The sequence below is a fragment of the Oryzias latipes genome, chromosome 11 (genome assembly GCF_002234675.1).
Source record: "Oryzias latipes chromosome 11, ASM223467v1".
Lineage (NCBI taxonomy): Eukaryota > Metazoa > Chordata > Actinopteri > Beloniformes > Adrianichthyidae > Oryzias > Oryzias latipes.
In genome coordinates this window covers 3,897,364-3,917,301 of record NC_019869.2, presented here as the reverse complement: position 1 = coordinate 3,917,301, position 19,938 = coordinate 3,897,364, and the positions used below count along the sequence as shown (strand labels likewise).

Here is a 19,938-nt window from a genome sequence, read left to right as displayed (position 1 = left end):
TTAAAATGACATAACTGATGCACAAATCAGTAATGAATTCCATAGAAACCACTCAATAATCACGCACGGTTCATGTTCTACATTGATTTACGTGTTCTCTGCGTGTTTTATTCGTACTTCTTCTGTGGTTTTAGCGTGGTTCATTCCTGATGCATCTGTAAAGATTTCACGAAAAGAACCACAACTTTTCTCACTTTTGCCACGTATATTCACGTACCACCAATTTTCACCCGTGCAATATGCGCTACATGCACATAGGGCGTTGTGGCACAGCCTTAAAGTTATTGTAATATTTAACTTCAGTTATTCCCTCATGTAAAAACTTTTGAAGTTATCTCTTTTGATGGTTTTTTAAGTGCTATGCACACACTGCGTTTTATATGGAAAGCAATGAATAAAAATCTACTATTATTAATTTTTTAAATAGAAAAAAAATTTTTTAAGAGTTTTTCTTCCCTGCACTGCAGTCATTTTAATTTTAAATCAGAGCTCAGACTCTGTTGCCTGCAGTTCAAATGTAAGACCTAATCTTTTTATTTTTTTCTTCACAGGCAGACTGTATGTAAAGCTGTCTGTGTCTGTGTGATAGGAATCAAAGTATTCTTCATAGCCTTTTGCTCTCCAGGAGAGACAACCTCCTAATTACAGTATGTGTATCTGCAAAACAGTGTGATGATAGTTTACGTGCTTCTGTGCACCAGCAGAACAACAAAGCAATATGTGTGGATCATGTAGGAATCCAAAGGCTGGATTTTAAAGTGTTTTCCAGCTGCTTGATGAGATACTTTAGCGCTATAGGGATGTGTGTATTAACAAGCAAAAGAGCCATCAAAGCGTGTTAAAGTGTTTTTTAATGAGCTGGAGCTGGTACAAAATGGACTGAGTGTGTTTTGTGTTGCTCATGTTGAGCGGACGGGGATAAGAGGTGTTAGAAGACGGCCAAAAGCAGTTTCATTGATGCTAATTGTCTTCATCTTCTTCCAAGCAAAACGAAGGGAGGAGTATAAGCGGCTTTGCTGGATGACTGTTTCTTCCTTTGCTGCTAATGTTTATTCAGCCAGCTTCAGGTCAGAATAGAATTTTCTTTTATTGGTTTTTACCTTTAAATATAAGACACACGCTGTATAGTCTCGTAGTAGCTCTAATTGCTCTAAAATCCCACTCCTATTGTCTTTTGATTTGTTTTCAAAGTGTTCCCAGTGGTTTTTAATTAGGACTATGCAGATTTTAGCCAAAATTTAAAAAAAAACTGTTGTTTTCTTGGACATAATCTCTGCAGAGCGACAGTAGTTCTTTAGAAATTCCCCTCTGAGTTGTAGGTGGAACCATTGGTGCAGAGCAACCCCGCTGCCCCCCCCCCCTCCCTCCCCCTTGCTGGGACTTCTGCTTGTGGCCCCGCCCTGCATATTTTCTGCATCACAAATAAGCTCTTTTTTCAAAGTGCATTTTTTTCATCTGCTCTTGATTCACATTGATTTGAATAAAGAAATACTCAGAAATGCAATTTTAATATTAATTTTCTTGAAATATGTCCTTCATAATCGGATAAACACCACAAGAAAGTGTTAAAAACACAGAAAACAGGATTTTACTAAACTGGGTCTTTACATTTTTCTTGTTGCTGTCCTGAAACTTAAAGGTTCTTCTCATAACCCACCCTGTGGTATTACTGACTCCCTTTTTTACGATGCTTTAGTTTTAAATGATTACATTTATTTAGGGAAAAGATGGACTGTATCATATCGTCACAAAGTTAGTTGCATTTTTTAATATATCAAATCATATGAGAGGGAAACTGTCACTTGAATAGAAGCCATGACAAACAAGACGGAGACTGGGTAAGGCTCACCAAAAGTTCGTTTTACACAAATATGTCACCCAAATCTACAAAGAAAGGTGAAGGTTAAGGCTGCAACGTCAATTTCCAGGTGGGAGAGAGGGACGCCACGAATCCCAGCAGCTTTTATTCGCTCTGTGGGACTGGCCAGGTCCGCCCAGAGGGGGGAGACTCCAGCTCAACCAGGACCTGCAGCTAAGAAAGAGGAACATACACACAGGCCTGGAAGAGGGGAACACAGGGGCCGTAACAAAACATAAAAAAACGTCCCTATCTCCAGTGCTTTGGCTTGTTACCCAGGGAGCGCTCTAAAAGTTCAAATCAACGCTAAACTTGACTGGCAGCCAATGAAGTGATGATAAAATTGGGGGTGAGGAGAGCTGTAATCAGGACATTAGGAAAATGAGGCTTTTTCATGAGTGGGACATTATATCATTCCCTTAAATTAATGTTTCTGAAATCAAAGAGGGGATCTGTATTTATGTACTGGTTAAATTATAGCAACAGCATTCAGAATTAGTGTTTGTTTTTGTTTGTTTTTTATCAGTAAAATTTGATGATAAAAATCCATGCCTCCAAAACAAAACCAATGGCAATTAAAAAAAAAAAAAAAAAAGATGAGAAAAGCACTGAGTACCTCAAATATGTTGAAATCTTGCGAAAGGCCAAATGATGTCAAAGCTGAATTAGATGGAACTTTTTATCATTTGGTTGCTGCTTTTGCCAAATCTGGGTAGAAACTAGATACTTTTGTCACGATGAAGCCTCTTTTATCGTATCTCAAGAGGTGAAACCATGTTAAATATGCCATTTTGGGGGTTAACTCTAAATGGACTGGAGCATTCACTTCATTTTCCTCTTTTATGAAGCCCAGATTTCCCCTGAGCTGTTGTCATGTTTCCTAAATGACTGTCTTCAGGCTCAAAGAGGGCGTTTTACACACACTTAGCCCCTCGAACCCAAATTATGGCAGAGTTTAGTGAATTCTCACCTCTAAGTGGGTTGAAATGCTTTTCTTTTCTTTTTTCTTTATCTCTAATGTTTTATTTCTGCCTGATATGGAGGGTAAAAAGGCATTTTTAAACCCAAATGAAGATTCTGCCTCAATAATGGAAGATTTCGTACACAAATACGGAAGAGCAGACGGGCAGGAAAGTAAAGCTTTTATTTCCACGATTATGAACATTTCCCTCTTATAATTACCAAGGCAAATTTTAGCATATTGCAATCAGGCTTTAATGATGGACTTTATGCTTGGTGCACTCCCAAAGTCTGGAGGAAAGGAAATTATAGAAAAATATGTAATCAGACTTCATCTAGCAAACAGTTTTTCTTGGGAAGTTTTAGTCACGATATTTCTCAGTTCTGTGATTTGTTTTATTGACTGAAACCAAATCCCAATCCAGAACTTTAGAAGTACATAAAAACAGTTAAAGGGGAAAAAAACAATCTGCTGTGTTTAAAAATCAAAGTTTTTCTTTATTTGATGGCTAAAAAAAAAAGCTGTATTAACCCTAAAATGAATCAATATTTAATAATATTGCTCAGAAATAAGATTTTGACCAAAACGTCTCTACAGATAAAAACAGAAGGTCAACAAGCAAAGCTTGTCTGAAGTTAAAAGAAATTAAACCCACAGAATAAAAACGGAATTTGAAACAAAGCTTAAAATAAAAATTCCACCATAAAGATAGTGATAGTGAAATAAAATACGTACTGCTCTGTCTTAGGTTTCCAAAAAAACAACGTTTCAGTTTATGTCCACCTGAATCGTATTGTCTGGAAGTTATTGGTGACACCCAGCCTTAATATAGACTATGAATCGTATCACCATCCCACAAATTATGATATTGTTATTAAAACAAATCTCTATACTCCTCATGATTAGCAGGAACATTTGATTAGAAATGAAGCGGTGTTGTAACTGTTCCCGTTTTTGCTCGGTTTAATATGTTTGCAGGAGGATCTCTGAATTTTTGTTTGGCCTGTGCGCGTTCCCAAAGCCTTCTGAACATCCTGATGCAGCTCGTGCCTCTTTATTCATTTCAATAATACTGGAGGCTAACGGAAAAACCACAAACTGCCAAGGCACCCAAAGGTGTGAAGAGCAGCGATTTCCAGGCTGCTTATTCCGCACGCCCACATGCACATGTACACACATCTGCGCTGTTCAAGGTGCGAATTGTCTGACCTTTGAATCAGGCATGTGTGCGTGTCTGCGTGTGTGTGTGTGCATGTGTGTGTATGTGTGTGTGCATGTGTGTATCAGCAGCGTTTTCAGCGCTGAAGCGAAAAAGTCAACCTTGACAAGGTCTCTTGTTTTTCTTTGCTCTCTCTTCAGACAAATGTCCCCTCCATCTTCCTTTTCGCTTTCATTCCGAGTCCCCCCCCCCCCCCCCCCCCCCCCCCGTCAGCCTCTCTTGTCTCATCATTTCTTTTACGTGTCAGCCTCCCTCTCTCAGTCCCTCTTTCTGTAAAGACTGTCACTGCTGTCTGGCTTCACGTGAATACCAATGGATCCTGTGGGGAACAGGCTGGATGGAGCATGCTAATGGGGGGGGTCGTTTCTGAGGATGGACTGCGGTGTTCGGACCGTCACTTTTGGCTACAGAGTTTTCATTTCTTTAATTAATGATTATTTTTTATTGATTCTGCTCCTACTGATTTTAAAGTATTTGTTTTTATTTAAAATATCGCACATCATCTTTTTGTCCTGAATGTTTAGGCTTTTTCAGTTCCCGTTTCTCCTGGCTTAATCCAGTTATATGGTTCATTTGTGAGATTGATTGAATTAGATTTCCCGGACAGACGCTATTGATTCCAGCTGAACTACAAAGATAGACGGCAGAGGAGGGCCTTCACGGCAGGATGAAGGGATGGAGAGGGGTAAGAAGTTGAAGACGGATGATGGTAGAGGCAAATGCAGGTTAAGAACGCTCTGAAAAAAGGGGGGGCTATAGAGACAGAAGGTAGGTTTTAGCCTGACAGAAGAGCAATATGCAAGAGATTTCAGCGGTGATGCCAGAAAGTTTAATGCTGACAAAGACGGGGGAAGCTTTCAAAGTGACAGAGGAAAGAAGGCAGGAAAATGGGCAGGGGAATGCAATTAGCATAATGTTTTTCTGCGTGTCTCCATCATTCTATTTATAACCGTCTGAGTGAAGGACGGGGATGAAAGGCTGCAAATAACAAACACCAAATCGTCTCTTTTAAACACGGGGGGATGCGTGTTTGTGTGCGTTAATCCTGTCTGGATGTGTAATGACTACCAAGCTCTATTTCAGGAGGACTTTTTGCATAAAAGGCGCATTTGTTCCGTGGTGTCTGATATCAAAGCAGAACCTCGGAGGGTTGGAGGCCACGCCGGCTTTGAGGTTAGAAATTGTAGTCTGTTTGAGTCCTGTGCTGTCAGGGAGCAGGGAATAAAATCCCCATCCTCCAAAACTGGCAACAGAGAAAGAAATTTTTTTTATTTATTTTTTTTGCTGGGTATTTTTGGCCCTTTGATCAGAATTTCAGGGACATGCAGCAACTGACCAATTTACTCGGCTATAAAATATTAAGACGGACTCGGCGGCTCCTTAAAGGGGCACTGAAACGTTTGTTTTCTCCAAACATTGTAGAAGCCTTGGCAGTCAAATAAATAAATAAAAATCTGATAAAAAGGAATTCAAGTTAAAAAAAAAGCTTAAAACATTCAAAGGTAACGCAATATTTCATGTTTGCACTGCAGAACTAAAATGACCAAGATTGCATGTGCAAAGGCTAATTTTCTTTGACCGTATATAAACCCTCGAGGACTCTGAGGGAGCAGACTTATAGTTTATCTTTTAACAACTCTTTATTAATATTTTCTAGTTTTTTTTAAAGAACTTTGTACTGTGTTTTTATCAGTATGTTGATATTTTATTTAGAAAGTATTCTCTTAGATGATTTATTTTAAAAAAAGTCTGTGTTTCATTTTTCAAATTTACAGAAAGTGCTCAATAAATAAAAGTTCAATTGATTGAAACTTTGTCTGCCGAGACAAATAACTGTCTTGTAGTTTTGGCGCTTTTGCTGCTGCTATTTCCCATGATGTTTAGCACATGCTATGCAATGTATGTTAGGAGAGTCAATGTTTTCTGCTCGACTGTATTTTGTTTTAACTTTGATGAAACCATCCATTTGTTCTACAAAAGAGAATACTGAATCGTTCTGACTCATCTTATTAGACAAACGTTTTGGAGGATCAATGCAAAACCGTCACAGAATGTCAGAATCTTTTTTTTTTTTTTCCAGCTGACAGTGGTTCTGAATGTGCAAAATACTCTGTAAAATGCCCTCTAAGTCAAAAAAGTACATCAGCCTGTTGAGATGTGGTCTGATCTGGTGGTTGCCCACTGACTGTGTGGCTGTGAATGTAAAGCAGAATGACCGTCATGTAAAATGAGGCTCTGCTAAGCTTTCAGGGGAAAAAAGGAGTTTAGGACAAAGAGTGATCCCTTCCAACAGGTGGAACTCTGTACATTATTATATGAATGTAAATTGTGCTAGAAAAGACCCTTTATTTCTTATGAAAACATTATTGACCTTTTGACATTTATGAGTCTTAACCCCTTCGTAGTCTCTGCCCTCACCTGTAAGTTTACCAATTGCATCAGATGCAACATTAGTAGAATTTCTAAAAGGTTTTTAACTTTGAAATTGTTGGTTCAAAATAAAACCATGCAAGAGTTATGACACAAATTGTGATAAACCTTTGCATAAATCCTTGAAACCTCGTGTTTATTGGCGGTTCGCCTGTTTTTTTTTAATGCATTTTAGAGACAGCTTTGAGCTTGCATTTGCTTTATTTTAGGATTTATACTTTTTTTTTTACTCTAAACTTTTGATCTTTATGTCAGCACGTTTGATGTTAATTTTATGTACTACTTGGAATTTGTTTTTTTTTTAATTTTTTATTATTATTGTGGAATGATTGTGTAATATAATAAAAAAAAAATTACAAAAAAAAGAAGCTAGGGGTTGCTACAGAAATATGGATGTCAAGCATTGCCACACAAAACACTACAAAAAAGGCCTTGAACTACTAAGGGTTAATAGTCATAACATATGACCCTAACTGCATTCCATTTTATGGTTTTGCTCTACACGCCACGTCTAAATGTTAGTAGACCTTAGGAATGAGGCGTTCTGAAACTATTTATTCACATCAGTGAACATCCATCCACCCAGTGGTAGATGTAAACATGCTGGATTACAGCAATGATGCTCATGTATACCCATAGTCCCTAGTCTGGATAAAACAGAAGACGAGTCATACGATCGCAATAAAAGCTCTTTACATGACATGCTGTGTGTGGAAATCCTGTCCCCTTTCAAATCGTCTCGTCACAACATTGGAGGCAACAGTAAAGGGCGTGGAAAGGGTATGAGAACGCACCAAACTGTGTTTGTTTTATTTACACAATAACTTTAGTCTAACCTGTTATAAAAAATTAAATGAAAAAGCTCAATATTCAAAGTATAGCCAAAAGTGACAAAATAGTGTATTTATTTAAATCACTTTATTATTATTATTATTATTATTATTATTATTATTATTATTATTATTATTATTATTTAAATACATAGAACACAACATAGAACACAAGGTGCTTGGCATAAAAGAACTATTTAAACATAAGTTAAAGCAATAAAAAGTCATAAACCACAATAGACTAAAACAGCAGCAAACAAACAATAACCATAAAGTAGAAACGCTGTGGCTAATAGTTTGAGAAGGAACTGTATAGACTAAAAGATAGAAAGGGGAAGCATATAAACACTTTAAAGCTAAATAAATACATAAAAAAGTTGAAATTAGTTTTGTAAATGTTAATTCAAAAAGATTTTAATTTGCATTTAAAATCTCCACAGAAAATCTTAAATCCTTAACAAATAAAGTATCGATTGTTACATTATTGTTAAAATGCTTTATTTATTTATTTTTAGAAACAACTAATAGACTAATTTTCTGTTTTCAGTTGGATCCTTTAAGATTTTTCAGTTTTTTTAGTTTGCTTCAACTAAAAGCTTCCCGGGTGCAACATTTGATTTAAAAATAACTGCAAAGATGATCAGAAATACCACTGAAACGACAGGCAGAAGGGCTTAAGTACTATTTCAAAATCCCACATCTGTGAGGTAAACTGGAAAATCCTCAAACTTTTTCGGAGAAGACCTAAAAACTTGAATGTGACATTTCCAGGCTGCCGATTTGTCCTTATAGTGACGAACTTTGATGAAATAAACATGTGAGCCACATGTCAGCAGTGCATGAATATCAAAGCTAATGTGCATAAAAGATGTTATTTTGTCTCCTCATTCTGACAGCCAGAATCATTTCGCAAACACAACAGGCGTTTGCTTTTGCTTATTAGGTCACAGCGGTTGTTCTCGCTGCTCTTCAGAGCGGTTCTTGTGTTCTCTACAGCCGGAATCTTAAACTTCCCGGTGACCTCGGCCGTTTGTCACGATGCTGATCTCAACAAAATTCGCCGTTTGTTTGTGGAATCGATCCGCTCCCCCGTGGTGGACGTGTGGGCGTTTCGGTGTGCGTCACCGTGGGGCCGAGGCTGAACAGATTGATGAGTCATTGCAGCTGAGAGGCTTTGATGCTGGATGTGGACCTGATGAGAAGAACGGAGCCAAACAATCATCCATCTCTTTCATCTGCCTCACGTCCCCTCTTCCTCCTCCTCTTCCTCCTGCTGTTTGCATGGCCGTATCCTTTTATCAGGCCCATCTCCAACCACTTCTCCCTCCGTTCCTCTCCTCCCTCACTGCCTTCAGCTGTTGCCCTCGTCACATCGTCCTCCATCATCCCGTTCTCTCACCTGTGAGCCACCTCCTCCTCATGATCCTCTTCGTCCTCCCTTTCTTTTCTCTTTGTTTTCACCTTGCTTTCACCTCTGTTCCATCTGTTTTTCCACTCTTCCCTCCGCTCTCTTGTCAACTTATCATCAGCAAAATTTCTGCTCGTTCAGCGAAAGACGTCTGCGGCTGTCATCAGGGAACCAGATTCAAAATCTGCATTCCACTGGGCTCTTATGCTCACTGATTTGACTTCATTGTTTCTCCTAGACCACACTTTTTAAACAGCGCGGTAATATGAATGGAAAAAACCATTTAGATCTATCTTCATCATTTTCATTTTTAAGTGAAGGAATTGGAGTTTATGAAAATGTTGTTGGGTTTTTTTATTGCATAATGCCAGTTTCATGTTCTTGTGTTTGCAGGCAGTTTTAGTCCTTTAATTGGTAAATGGCGTTTCCTTATTTTGCACTTTACTACCTTCTTTGAAGGCCCAAAGCGCCCTACAGTCACTGTCCCATTCACCCAAGTAAACATTCACAAACTGATGGCAGCAACACCGATTCCCACCTTTAACCACCAGGAGCCATGTGGGGTTCAGGGTCTTGCCCAAGGACACGTCGACGCATGTGCAGGCAGGACAGGGGGAACCGAACCTGCGATCTTTCCCATCAGAGCTGGACCGCTCTACCTCTGCACCACAGCCGCCCTCTAGAGATCTTAATGTTAGAAGGATCCGTCGTTCCTTTTATTAGAAATTGCATGATTCAACCTTTTAAGATGGTAGTAGCCATTTGAGACTTTAAGTGGCTTTACCGAAAGCCCTGGTCACAACTGCCCTTACAGGTGGATACCGGCTCCCTGCCGGTGAAAACCCACAAAACCAATGAAATCTCAAGGTTGTAGACCGCTCTGTGACCACGTAGAAAGGAAATGTTCTCTCACATTTTACGGGCGATCGGTCGTAGCAAACAAGTTAGGGGAGTCAGTGAAATGCAGGCGACATTAGACACTCAGAGTGTAGTTTGTGTGGACGTCCTGCATGCACGTGCGTATAACTTGCACACGCTGTCCGTGCGGCATTTGCGGGTGGTCAGTAAAAGGGCCAGTGCTCGTACCTAACTGACGACTCGAGTGTAGCAAGAGAACACCGCACAACAGCATCACCCACACATCACAAGTGTGTAAAACGTCCAGGGCTCTGAGCAATACTTCAGGATACACTTACCACACTCACGATGGTGGTACGTTCCATTTTCATGACTTTTCTTCAGGTGTTGCCTTAGAAACGCGCCCTGTACGAGTTCATGTGACTAAACCTGCAAACCGGGCTTAAGATGTTGCTTTTTGTTTTCAGATGAACTGTTTTAACAATTTATTTAGTATTTTATGTGGCTGTGTTTATGGACAATGGTTTTATTTTGTAATGTATGTAGAAACCCAGTAAGTGAAATGGAATACTTGAATTTCCAATCAATCAATCTTTTATCCTTTAGTTGCAGATGTAATAATTCTCTCCTCCTTTGCCCTGTTCTGTGTCTTCCAGGCGTTCGCCGTCTTCCAGAGACAGACCAGCGAGCCAGCGCTAACGTCCACTACACCCTGCTGATAGCGTGCGTTCTGGTGGCGTTCTTCCTGGGAGCCATCTTGTCGGGTTTCCTGGTGTCGTGTTACTGCAGCCGCAGCTCCTCCCACCGGGCCAGGAGGCTGGGGAAGGACCCCGAGGCGTCCCTGCCTCACGCTCTGTCGCTACGATCCTTGGCTAAACTCAACGGGCTGCTGGACGGACAGCCAAAGGTGGGTAGAGGTTTGACTCGGAGGAGCGTTTTAAAACGCTTTCATTTTCCTTTCATTTCCCCGGGTTTGATGCTCACCAGGGAGACTTTTTTTAAATGCCAGGAAATGCTAAAGTAAAAAGGAATTCTCCAAGCTGCTTTTGCAGGATTATGACCAGAGGGGGAGTGTTCAGCTTCATGGAAAGTCAAAGCAGAGAGATTTGAGCTTATCATACACACGGCTCATTGTTTTTTCCTCTTTTTTGTCATGCATTTTAAGTAGATTTTTGAGATTATATAAACAAGCTTAGAGGCTATAACGTACATATCTGAATTTTAAGAAGCATTAATATTCATCTTCTCCTCCTCCCTTCTCCCAGTGGGAAAGCGTGGAGATCATTAGAAGCTACTCTTCACTTTTTATTCTGACGTTACAATTGACTCTATTATTCTTTTATGAGGAACTCCTGGTTTTTGACTTTGCTGCTTAAATTTCACTCAGCTGCATCTTTCTGAAACGGTTGTATTTACCAGAATCTAGAATTTTATCAGGGTTACTTTCCTGGACTCTCTCAGATCCTATCAATGAACCCACGATAAATGCAGTCCCACTTTAGATTCTGTAGTTATATATTTCATCTAAGTCCCAAAAAAGTAAGGTTTATATGGCTATAAGTAAAACCAGACAATCTTGTGGTTTCCAATTCATGGATACGGAGTTATTTAGAGCATCTAATGTGACGCTCCAGCATGATTGCAGACGAAACGACGACAGAAAAGGAAAGAGTAGTTGGAAATCAACATTTTATTTTCTAGTAGGCCTGTGGGAATGTGCGACATCAACCAAACTGAAGAAAATGTTCTTATTTGAGTCCTTCTCTCTTCACTTCAGTGGGAAGTTTCAAAAATGTCTTTTTTTTCTTTCATATCTATTAAAACTGTGGAAAACCTTGGGAGGGCTGATCAAAAACAGGGTGGAAAGTGTCAGGAAGGGGCGTGTTCCAGCTCAGTGGCCTTGTGTTAGTGTCCGCTCTGTTACTGGAAGGTCGTGGGTTCAAACCCCAGGCAGAGTCATACCAAAGACTTTAAAAACGGGACCCAATGGCTCCCTGCTTGACACTCAGCATTAAGGAGTTGGATTGGGGGGTTAATCCACCGAATGGTTACCGAGCGCAGCCGTGTCTGCAGCTCACCGCTCCCCCAGGGGAGGGGTCAAATGCAGAAAACAAATTACGCGTGATATTGAGAAGACGAGCGTTTTCACGCGACTCACGACTCAGCTTTATAGCCAAGTTTTTGGTCTCACATGTGATTTTACTCTGATTTTATTATTATGGGCTGCACGGTGGCGAAGTGGTTAGCCCTCTCACCTCACTGCCTTCGACCACGTGTGGCCGGGATTGACTCTGGCAACCCCGTGACCCCGAAAGGAATAAAAACGGCTTTAGAAGATGAATGAATGATGATGAAAACATTTTCATTTATCATCTTTTATGTTTTTGTTTACCTTTGTTTAGCACATTGGTTTTCATCAGGTTTTATTATGTCAAGCTTTTAATAGACGGCGCTTTGTTCAACTTTTATGATGTTGAAGAGCTTTATGATGATGATGATGATGATGAAAAGGTTATTGCTAGTGCATGACATGTGCAGGCATTCTGCTCACACAACTTCTTATCCATTCAATTTGGACCATCTTCAAGTAAAAGTTCTCAGAAATAAACCTAGACCCGCATTCCTGGTGTTTTTGTTTTAACTTTTAATATTTTCTGTCTTTGTACAGGAAGACAAACTGGATGTTTCCACCCCCAAAATGTACAGTTCTTTCATTCCTAACGGGCGTGCCGAGCCCCACCTGCACGACCCGGGCCACCAGGGCCTGCAGCTGGGGGACCCAGAGCTCAGCCTGTCCCAGGTAAGAAGGCTCAGAGGGTAAAGGTCATGATGTCACTTACTGTTACTTACGTTTAAACCTGGAAATATGGAATAATGTTTGGGAAAAAATCCAGACAGTCTGTTTTTTTTGCATGTAAACCAACAGAAAATGAACTTTTGTTGCAAAGATGTCATTATAAAATCGTTCTGGTGTTGCTTTTTTAAAGATACCTGTCAGTAAATTGTTCCTGTCAGTAAAGAATTCTGGCCTAAATAGGTAATCTTGACAGTTTTTCGCATTCTGAAAGCCGTTTGCGGGTCACCTGGCCATCATGGGACCGGTTACGGTCCCGTTAAACACATCTGCTTGATTTGTTTCACAACTTTAGCCGAGTGAAGGTTTTAGCGCTTTAGCGGCCTCCACCCTAATTCCCACCAAACGCGTTTAGACGAAGGTCTTCCAATCACAAAACATTCAGTCCAGAAACAACCAGCTGCACTTTGGCACAAGCGATCTCCTTTTGGTCTCGTTTTTCTGCACGCCATGACTAAAAAGTGTCACTTAACCAGGATCTATGCAACAAAAGGGTAAGAAGTACTTATTATCGCTTAAGTAGATGCACTAGGCCTGCACAATAAATCACTAATTTATCATCATCGCAATATCAAGCTGTGCAATATGCATATCGCAAAAGACGGCAAAAATTGCAATAAATGGTTACATTAAATGTGTAAATTCAATCTTATGGCAGCTTGAGGCATTTAACAAATCAAATAAATCCCTATAAGCATTTGACCAATCGAATGGACTCTTTTACATCATAGACCAATCAGATGGAGCGCTTTTATGTTAGATGTTCGTCTCCTATGTAGATGTGGGTCATTTGGAATATAATTTTTAAACTGTTGCAGTGGAATGGAAATGATGTTTTTGGTTATTTTGTTCATATTCCGCAAGTTATATCGTCATCGCAATATTGATCACTAATATCGCATATCGCAGGTTTTCCTCATGCAGCCCTAATATGTACTAAGTTTGTGAATATTATAGGAAGACGACACTTTTTTGATGTGTTTTTTAAACCTAAGCATCTGTAAAATATGGCATTTCTATCACTGAATACAACACGTTTGTTTAAATTATGCCATGATGGTGACTTTGCCAGACTTTGTGAAAGAGTCCCTCAGATGTTTTGCTTCTTAACCCTTTAGCACAGCAGCTTTAGCTCCACTGTTGACCTTCTTTCCACTGACGTAACTCTGCAACCGTTCTCGCATTAACGGAAATCCAGCGGCTTCTGAAGCCGAGAAAAGCAGCCTCTGGCTGAAATGTAACCCTTTACGGTAGCGGATCATCGTAAATCAGCTGATTCACATTGACCACATTACCGGTTGAAGATTTAAGGGATTATCAGGAGCTTGAGGTGCTATGGATCATTTTACTGAATGCTTTTGTATCCCATGCTCTTCTGAAATGGTCTAACCTGGTTTTAGTCTCTGTCTCAGGGGGACGGGGAGCTCTCCGGCCTGCCAACTCCAGACTCCACCCCGGAGCTCCACGTCAGGAGCCTGAAGGCCGTCCGCCATCATCCGTACGAGAAGAGCCAGGACTGCGGCGGCGGCGCCAGGGACAGCAGCCATAAGTCGGGCCCCAGCTCCTCCGCATCCGCTCACGGCTTCATGGCTGTTGTCGGGAGCTCTCTGAACCAGCCGGTGTTTCCCTTCTCTCACCACAACCCCAACGCTCTGAGCAATGGAGCGGCTCACCGCGAAGGCGCATCCTCAACGTCGCTGCATCTCCTGGAGGAGAGGAAGATCGATGAGCGAGGCACGGCAGCATCAGCATCAGGCGGAGGAGGAGGAGGAAGAGTCCCACCTCATCACCACTCCCAACAGTCCCTTCCCCAAACAGTGGTGGACGTTTCTGCGCTGGACGAGCTGCTCAAGCACATCCACGAGGTCAGCGCGTCGGGAACCGGAGGCATCAAGGTCCTCACCTCCACCTCCTCCTCCTCGCTGTTCCCGGGGCCGTCGTCCTCCTCTGGAGGAGGACACCACAACCTTCATCACCACCATCATCACACTCCCCACAGCCAGCCTCGCACTCACCACAGCAACCACAGTCTTCACCATAGCAACCACCACAACAGCAGCAGCAGCAGCAGTCAGCATCACCAGCAGCAGATCCCCGAGACGGAGTCTGCTTCCTATTACAGTACCGCCGCTCTGCCAGGAGGGGGCGTCCCCAAACGCCTGGACACCGCCGCTCCAAACTCCACCTCATCCTCATCTTCCTCCTCCTCATCCTCCAATAACCCCACCTCCTCCACATCTATCCCTTCTTCCTCCTCCTCTTCCTCCTCAACTCCTCTTCAACAGCAGGTCATTCCTGAGCAGCCCGGGGAGGCGGCGCTTTCGGTGACACGTCATCAGCCTCAGCGCCACTCCATCATCAAAATGGGTAGTGGGGGCGGTGCCGTCCCCCGCCACCATAGCTTTAACCAACGGGGGGGGCACGCGCACTTTCTGGCCAGGATGAACACAAACAGCAGCAGCAATGGACCTCCGAGCACCGCCGCCGGCAGGAACACCAGCATTAACGGCGAGAGCCAGCGGCAGTCGGTCGCCAGCGCTTGCCTGACGCGGCAGCACAGCTACAGCGGCGGGCCGCACGTGCAGCGGGCGGCAATCATCCGAAGAACAGTGTCCCTCAAACCCAAAGTTCCGCCAAAACCACTCTTTCTGCCAAACACAGCGGCGGCGCCCGTCGAAGAGGCGGGAAAGTACAACTACTGAAACTGTGCTGGGGAGGGGGGGGTGACCCCACCCTTTACATGGCTGCGGGGTTCGTGAGGAACGCTCTCCCACATGCCCCCTGGACTCGTGCGCAGAGACTGAATGAGCGCTCTAATGGGTCCAAGTGGTCCTCATCAAACCTCACTACCGGTTTGATGAGTCGTGGTTAATCGTCCGCCGCCTGGCGCGACTGCCGCACGGAGAGAAACTCCCAGTTCCTCCTTAAAACTTCACCTTCACAAGAAAGTGAAGCAGCCTCTAAAATAAACATTCCAAACGCGGGACAAAAGACATTAACGATTCACTAGGAAGCGGCGGCTGGCCTGGAAAAAGCCCCGACTCGTGCCGTTTCCTTTGATCTGACGATCCCAGCTGTTGCACCTTGAAACAGATCCGGGGATTTGGTCGGCAAATGTTCAGAGAGCAGTGGATTGGACCGCAGACTCGAATGATCCGGGAGGCCTGCATCCTTTGGAGTGCAGCGCCAGCATTTCTCTCCTCGGGAGCAGTTACACTAAAGGAACCGACCGTCTGCTGGAGAATTCTGTTTGTTTCTGAATTTATTACGGAAATTAAAATGTAAAAAACAAAACAAAAAAAAGACGTTTACTCTCCTTTAATGCAGGGAAGAAATTCGCCAAGGCTGTTAGAGACCAATCCATCTGCAGCACTAAAGGAAACTAGAATCCAGTAGACGGATCCAAATCACAGCAAACTGCTCATGAAAAACCACAGAAATGTTCCTTTTTATACCATATTGGTATTTGAGATTAACTAATTCTGCAAATGACAAGTTCATGCTCTCAGTCCCCCTTAAGACTCCTTCATTTCAATGGCTTGTTGGAACAGATTACGTAATTGGCTCTCTTGAATTAATAATATCTCTCAAACGACCCAATTTGCTCCGTTAACGCCGCCTAATGCATCCGTGAAGAGCGCGACCTTTGCTGCATCTGTAAACATGCTCAAACGGTGTCCAAGTTGCCAGAAAATCAATCCGTTTCCGAACTGCAACTCCGAAATTCATAAGACTGAGAAACCGTTTTAATGTGACTTTAGTTCCCCAGTAAACGCCACATTTCAAAAAGCGCGGCAGGCTGCGTCCGCTTTCTGCCAGGCAGATGCATACTTTGGGGAGATTTTCAGCTGCATCTTTTTGGAATCGTTGATTCGATTTGACTTCAGTCTGCAAGGTGTGAACATTTCTGCAGGAAAAGGAGAAGAAAGCCAAAACTTTGGCTTGATTTGAAGAATCAAAGCAGTTCAGAATGAGTTCATTTAGGACAGTATGTGCATCTGTTTTAGGGCCCAAACGCTGAAGTATCCAGCCTCAGAGTCTGAGATCAAAGCTATCAGGTCTTTCTTCAGTTTGTGGAAACATTCGATGAAAAAGATGAGTGAAATTTGAAACAAGCAGCAGGTTTTGGCCGCTTTGCTCCAACAGACTCTCCGGTCTGGGTCTGCTGCAGACGGCAGGAGCGTTTCGACACAGATGGCTTAAAAATACCCGACTGTGAAGGGGATCTGCCGTTTCCGGTCCCACTTTTGCCTTCTACAATTCGTCCGTTTGTGTCCCCCTCACCATGTCGCAGATGCAGCAGGTTAGAACTTTTTTTATTTAATTTTTTTTGGAGATGAGCAGCACTGCCACCAGATACAGCAATAAGACCCTGATGGAACTCAAACATCTGCTCCAAGGCCCTTTTCTGCCGTTTGGAACCCTCTGAAAGTGAATGGGATGTGGAGGCTGAATGCTGGAAACTCCCAGTCCAACTAAAACTCCTAAAAAATGCTTTATTTACCAGGAACTGAGCTTTCTGATTATAGTAATCCAAATAACTGAAAATTAAAAACTTTTTTTTTAACTATAGGACATTTGAAATTATTCAACTTTTGATATTTAGACACATTTAAGTATCTTATGTTTAAACCAAATCCTCGCCCTCTTGGTGCATTTAAAGACTTCTTCAAAACTCGACTTTTACGTTAAAAATGACTGAAAGAATGTATGGAGCTGTGAGCAGCGTTTCTGTCAGAGCTGCATGAATCACATCAAACAAAAGACAAGTCATAAGCTGGGAATGATCACTATTTATGAGGATGTCTGTAAAAGTGTCCAAAGGGAAAACAGGCGTATGGATTAGAAAAACGCTGATCGTAAAGAAGTTCAAACGGGAGACTGATGATTAAAATGGGCTTAAGTAAGTCAGAAGTCAGGAAAGATTTAGCTTTTGTGAGGCTGACATTTGGAAATGATTTTCAGAGGAAATCCTCTTTCAAATGTTTAATACATTTATAAAAAGCATGTAAACAAAAACATGACTCTTGTATTTCAATATATTTCTAATCAAAGCTCCACTAAACAAAACTGATTAGGAATGGATGCTTTAGTCCAAAAACACTTTTAATATTTACACATATTTGGGCTTCAAAAAGATAAAGCAAACGTTTCCATGGCAACTTCATCAGGTTGGCACGGAGATTGTTAAAGAAAAAAGGTTAAAGGGGAATAGAGGGCTCTGGAAAAGGAATACTAATTCAGGATTTCTTTAGGAAATTTCAACTTCTGGGATTCAGAAAAATTGGTTTTAGAAATAAACAGAAACTTGATCCCAACTTTCTTTTCTTTTTACCTCCAACTTATTTCTCATCAGACACTTTTAGGTTTTCTTATCTGCACCAAGTCGATTAGGCAACAGCAGCTCAGCTTTAATGAAGCAGCTCTGTCTAATAAGCTTTGCAACCTTGACGCAACTTTGAACGCCCCACTGTGGGACGGACGGCTGGAGCTCCGAATCAGAAAAACCGCGTCATGGCGATGCATCCGCTGTGTCCAATCCCAGCCAGAGCTGCAGACTCCATGAAAAGAGATGATTCCACTTAAACAGAGGCTTCATGTTGGGGCTGGAGGTTGAGGGCTTACATCACCCCCCGTCTCCCTCACGGGGACTTTTTGATGTTGGTGGAGTCGGGTGGCGTTCTGTTCTCTGAAAGTGGGACGTCTGCAAGACTCAAAGATAAAAATTAGTGAGTCCAGCTGACACAAGCAGGAGAAATCTGGATTTCAGACTTAGTTGCTGCTCTAATGGCATTTCTGCTGTCTGCAGGAGGGAAAAGCAACTCTTTGCAGGCAGTGTGGCATCATGGGAATGCCGGCGCTGCGCCATAGCGTGCTGCAGCACGAGCCCTTCCGTTTTCTGTCGTTACAACACAGACTAAAAGGATTCTTGAGAAGCTTTCGTCAGAATTATGCCACTAAATCTCTTATTTGGTACTTTTAATTAAAAAAAGTCCAGAAGCGACGATAAAAAAAACATAATCAGGAAATATGAGGTTAGTTTCAATCTGAATTTAAAATAATAATAATAATAATAAAGCTGCATCGTATCGCAGGAGCTCCCTGCCCCCGCCCTCATTTTCCCCTCTGCCCCAGTCAACCCTGCCACTTTTCTTTTTTCCAGATGTGAAAAATATGATGGTTTTTAGATTTTCACAATATTCCAGTAAAATATGCAAAGGAACATCACTTTTGCAAACTTGCCACTCTAAAGCCGTTCAAAATCTAAATCTTCCAATTCCACCCCCACCCCCCAGTAGCTCCCTAATGATGCTTGAGGCAACAACAGAACAGTTTCACTTTGTAGCTGGTACTATAGGCAGCTTTTTCCAGAGGTCAGAGGTCAATCAAAGTGTATTTATGGTTCTCCACTTAAGAAGGCGACGTTTTCGTGACGTTTTCTTTTCCCATATTGTGGGATAAAGCCGAATTTCACACGTTGCCACAAAATGGCCACCAAGCCACAGGACCGGTGGCCATCCCATAATACTTTCAACACTTCCTTTGGGTATTTGGGTTTTGGTTTCATTTGCAGAATCTAAAATATTTGTTTTTTGAGCCCCGGAAGGGAATTTTGGCCCCATTTCTTTTTTTTTTTGACGGTTTTTCTGGCTGTGATGTCATCGTTTCTTTGGGTGGGGTCGTTCACTTATCCCAAAATTCATTTTCACTGGGTACTACGTGCGTGAAAAGTTTATAGCGGGGGGTCAATTTGGAAAACCATCCTTTAGTCCAGGACTTATGCGGGACAGAAAACCCTTGAAATCACCAACAGACAGGAGTTTGGTAACAGGAACATGAGGCGGACATGTTTTAGTTTCTCTAACAACCGGACCTCAGTTCAGAAATTCAAAAATCCCCATTTCCATTCCTCGTAAAGCAAAACCGTGGTAAAAGGCCCCTCCCAAAGAGTGCTGTCACTTTAAGAAGAAACCCGAGGCACGAACTGCAAAAAAGACTTTTTCTTGAGCAGAAATAGAATTATCAGGACAGAGCGAGCTAAGTGGTCTGCATGAACGTGTACACAAAAAGAGAAATCAAAGAAAAGTGGGGGGGGAAATAACCCAACCTGTCAGAGGAGCCTTCAGTTGAATTCAAAGTTCACTTTGATGCCCCTGATTCTTCAGAGGGGCTTTCATTTTGGAGCTTTGACGTGAAGATGATAATTATTGCTCATTTTCTAAAAAGCTTTTGTATGAATACGCACTTGTAACCTTGAATATGAATTTCTTTATTCATTTAGCGGTTCTCAGTTTCCATCAACTTCTTTGTGACTCTGAAGACGGACTCACAGCTCCCCCTAGTGGCCCAAAGCAGGATGACAGTCTAATGTTCAGACACTTAAGGCCTGTTCACACCGGGACGAATTTCGCCGGCGATTTTCGCCGACGTTTAACGCCTCGTGACTAAACAAAGGGCACCAATGAGAGTGTGCACACCGACGCGAAAAAACGCCAGGCGTTAAAGCGTCGGAAAAAAAA

The 19,938-nt window shown here is 42.1% G+C and overlaps 1 protein-coding gene across 2 annotated transcripts in view; it reads left to right on the top strand.

The window, feature by feature from the left end:
* LOC101160329 (semaphorin-6D) overlaps nt 1–19,413 on the top strand; it is a 171,492-nt gene extending 152,079 nt beyond the window's left edge. The window contains exons 21-23 of one of the 2 annotated variants that reach the window (XM_020706938.2): nt 10,221–10,471; nt 12,233–12,364; nt 13,831–19,413. In XM_020706938.2, the coding sequence (XP_020562597.1) occupies nt 10,221–10,471; nt 12,233–12,364; nt 13,831–15,120 (1,673 nt within the window). In that variant the 3' untranslated portion in view covers nt 15,121–19,413. Of the gene's footprint in view, nt 1–10,220; nt 10,472–12,232; nt 12,365–13,818 lie in introns of both variants that reach the window. The other variant, XM_011480925.3, reaches the window with a different exon arrangement.
* The last annotated feature ends 525 nt before the right edge of the window (nt 19,414–19,938 follow it).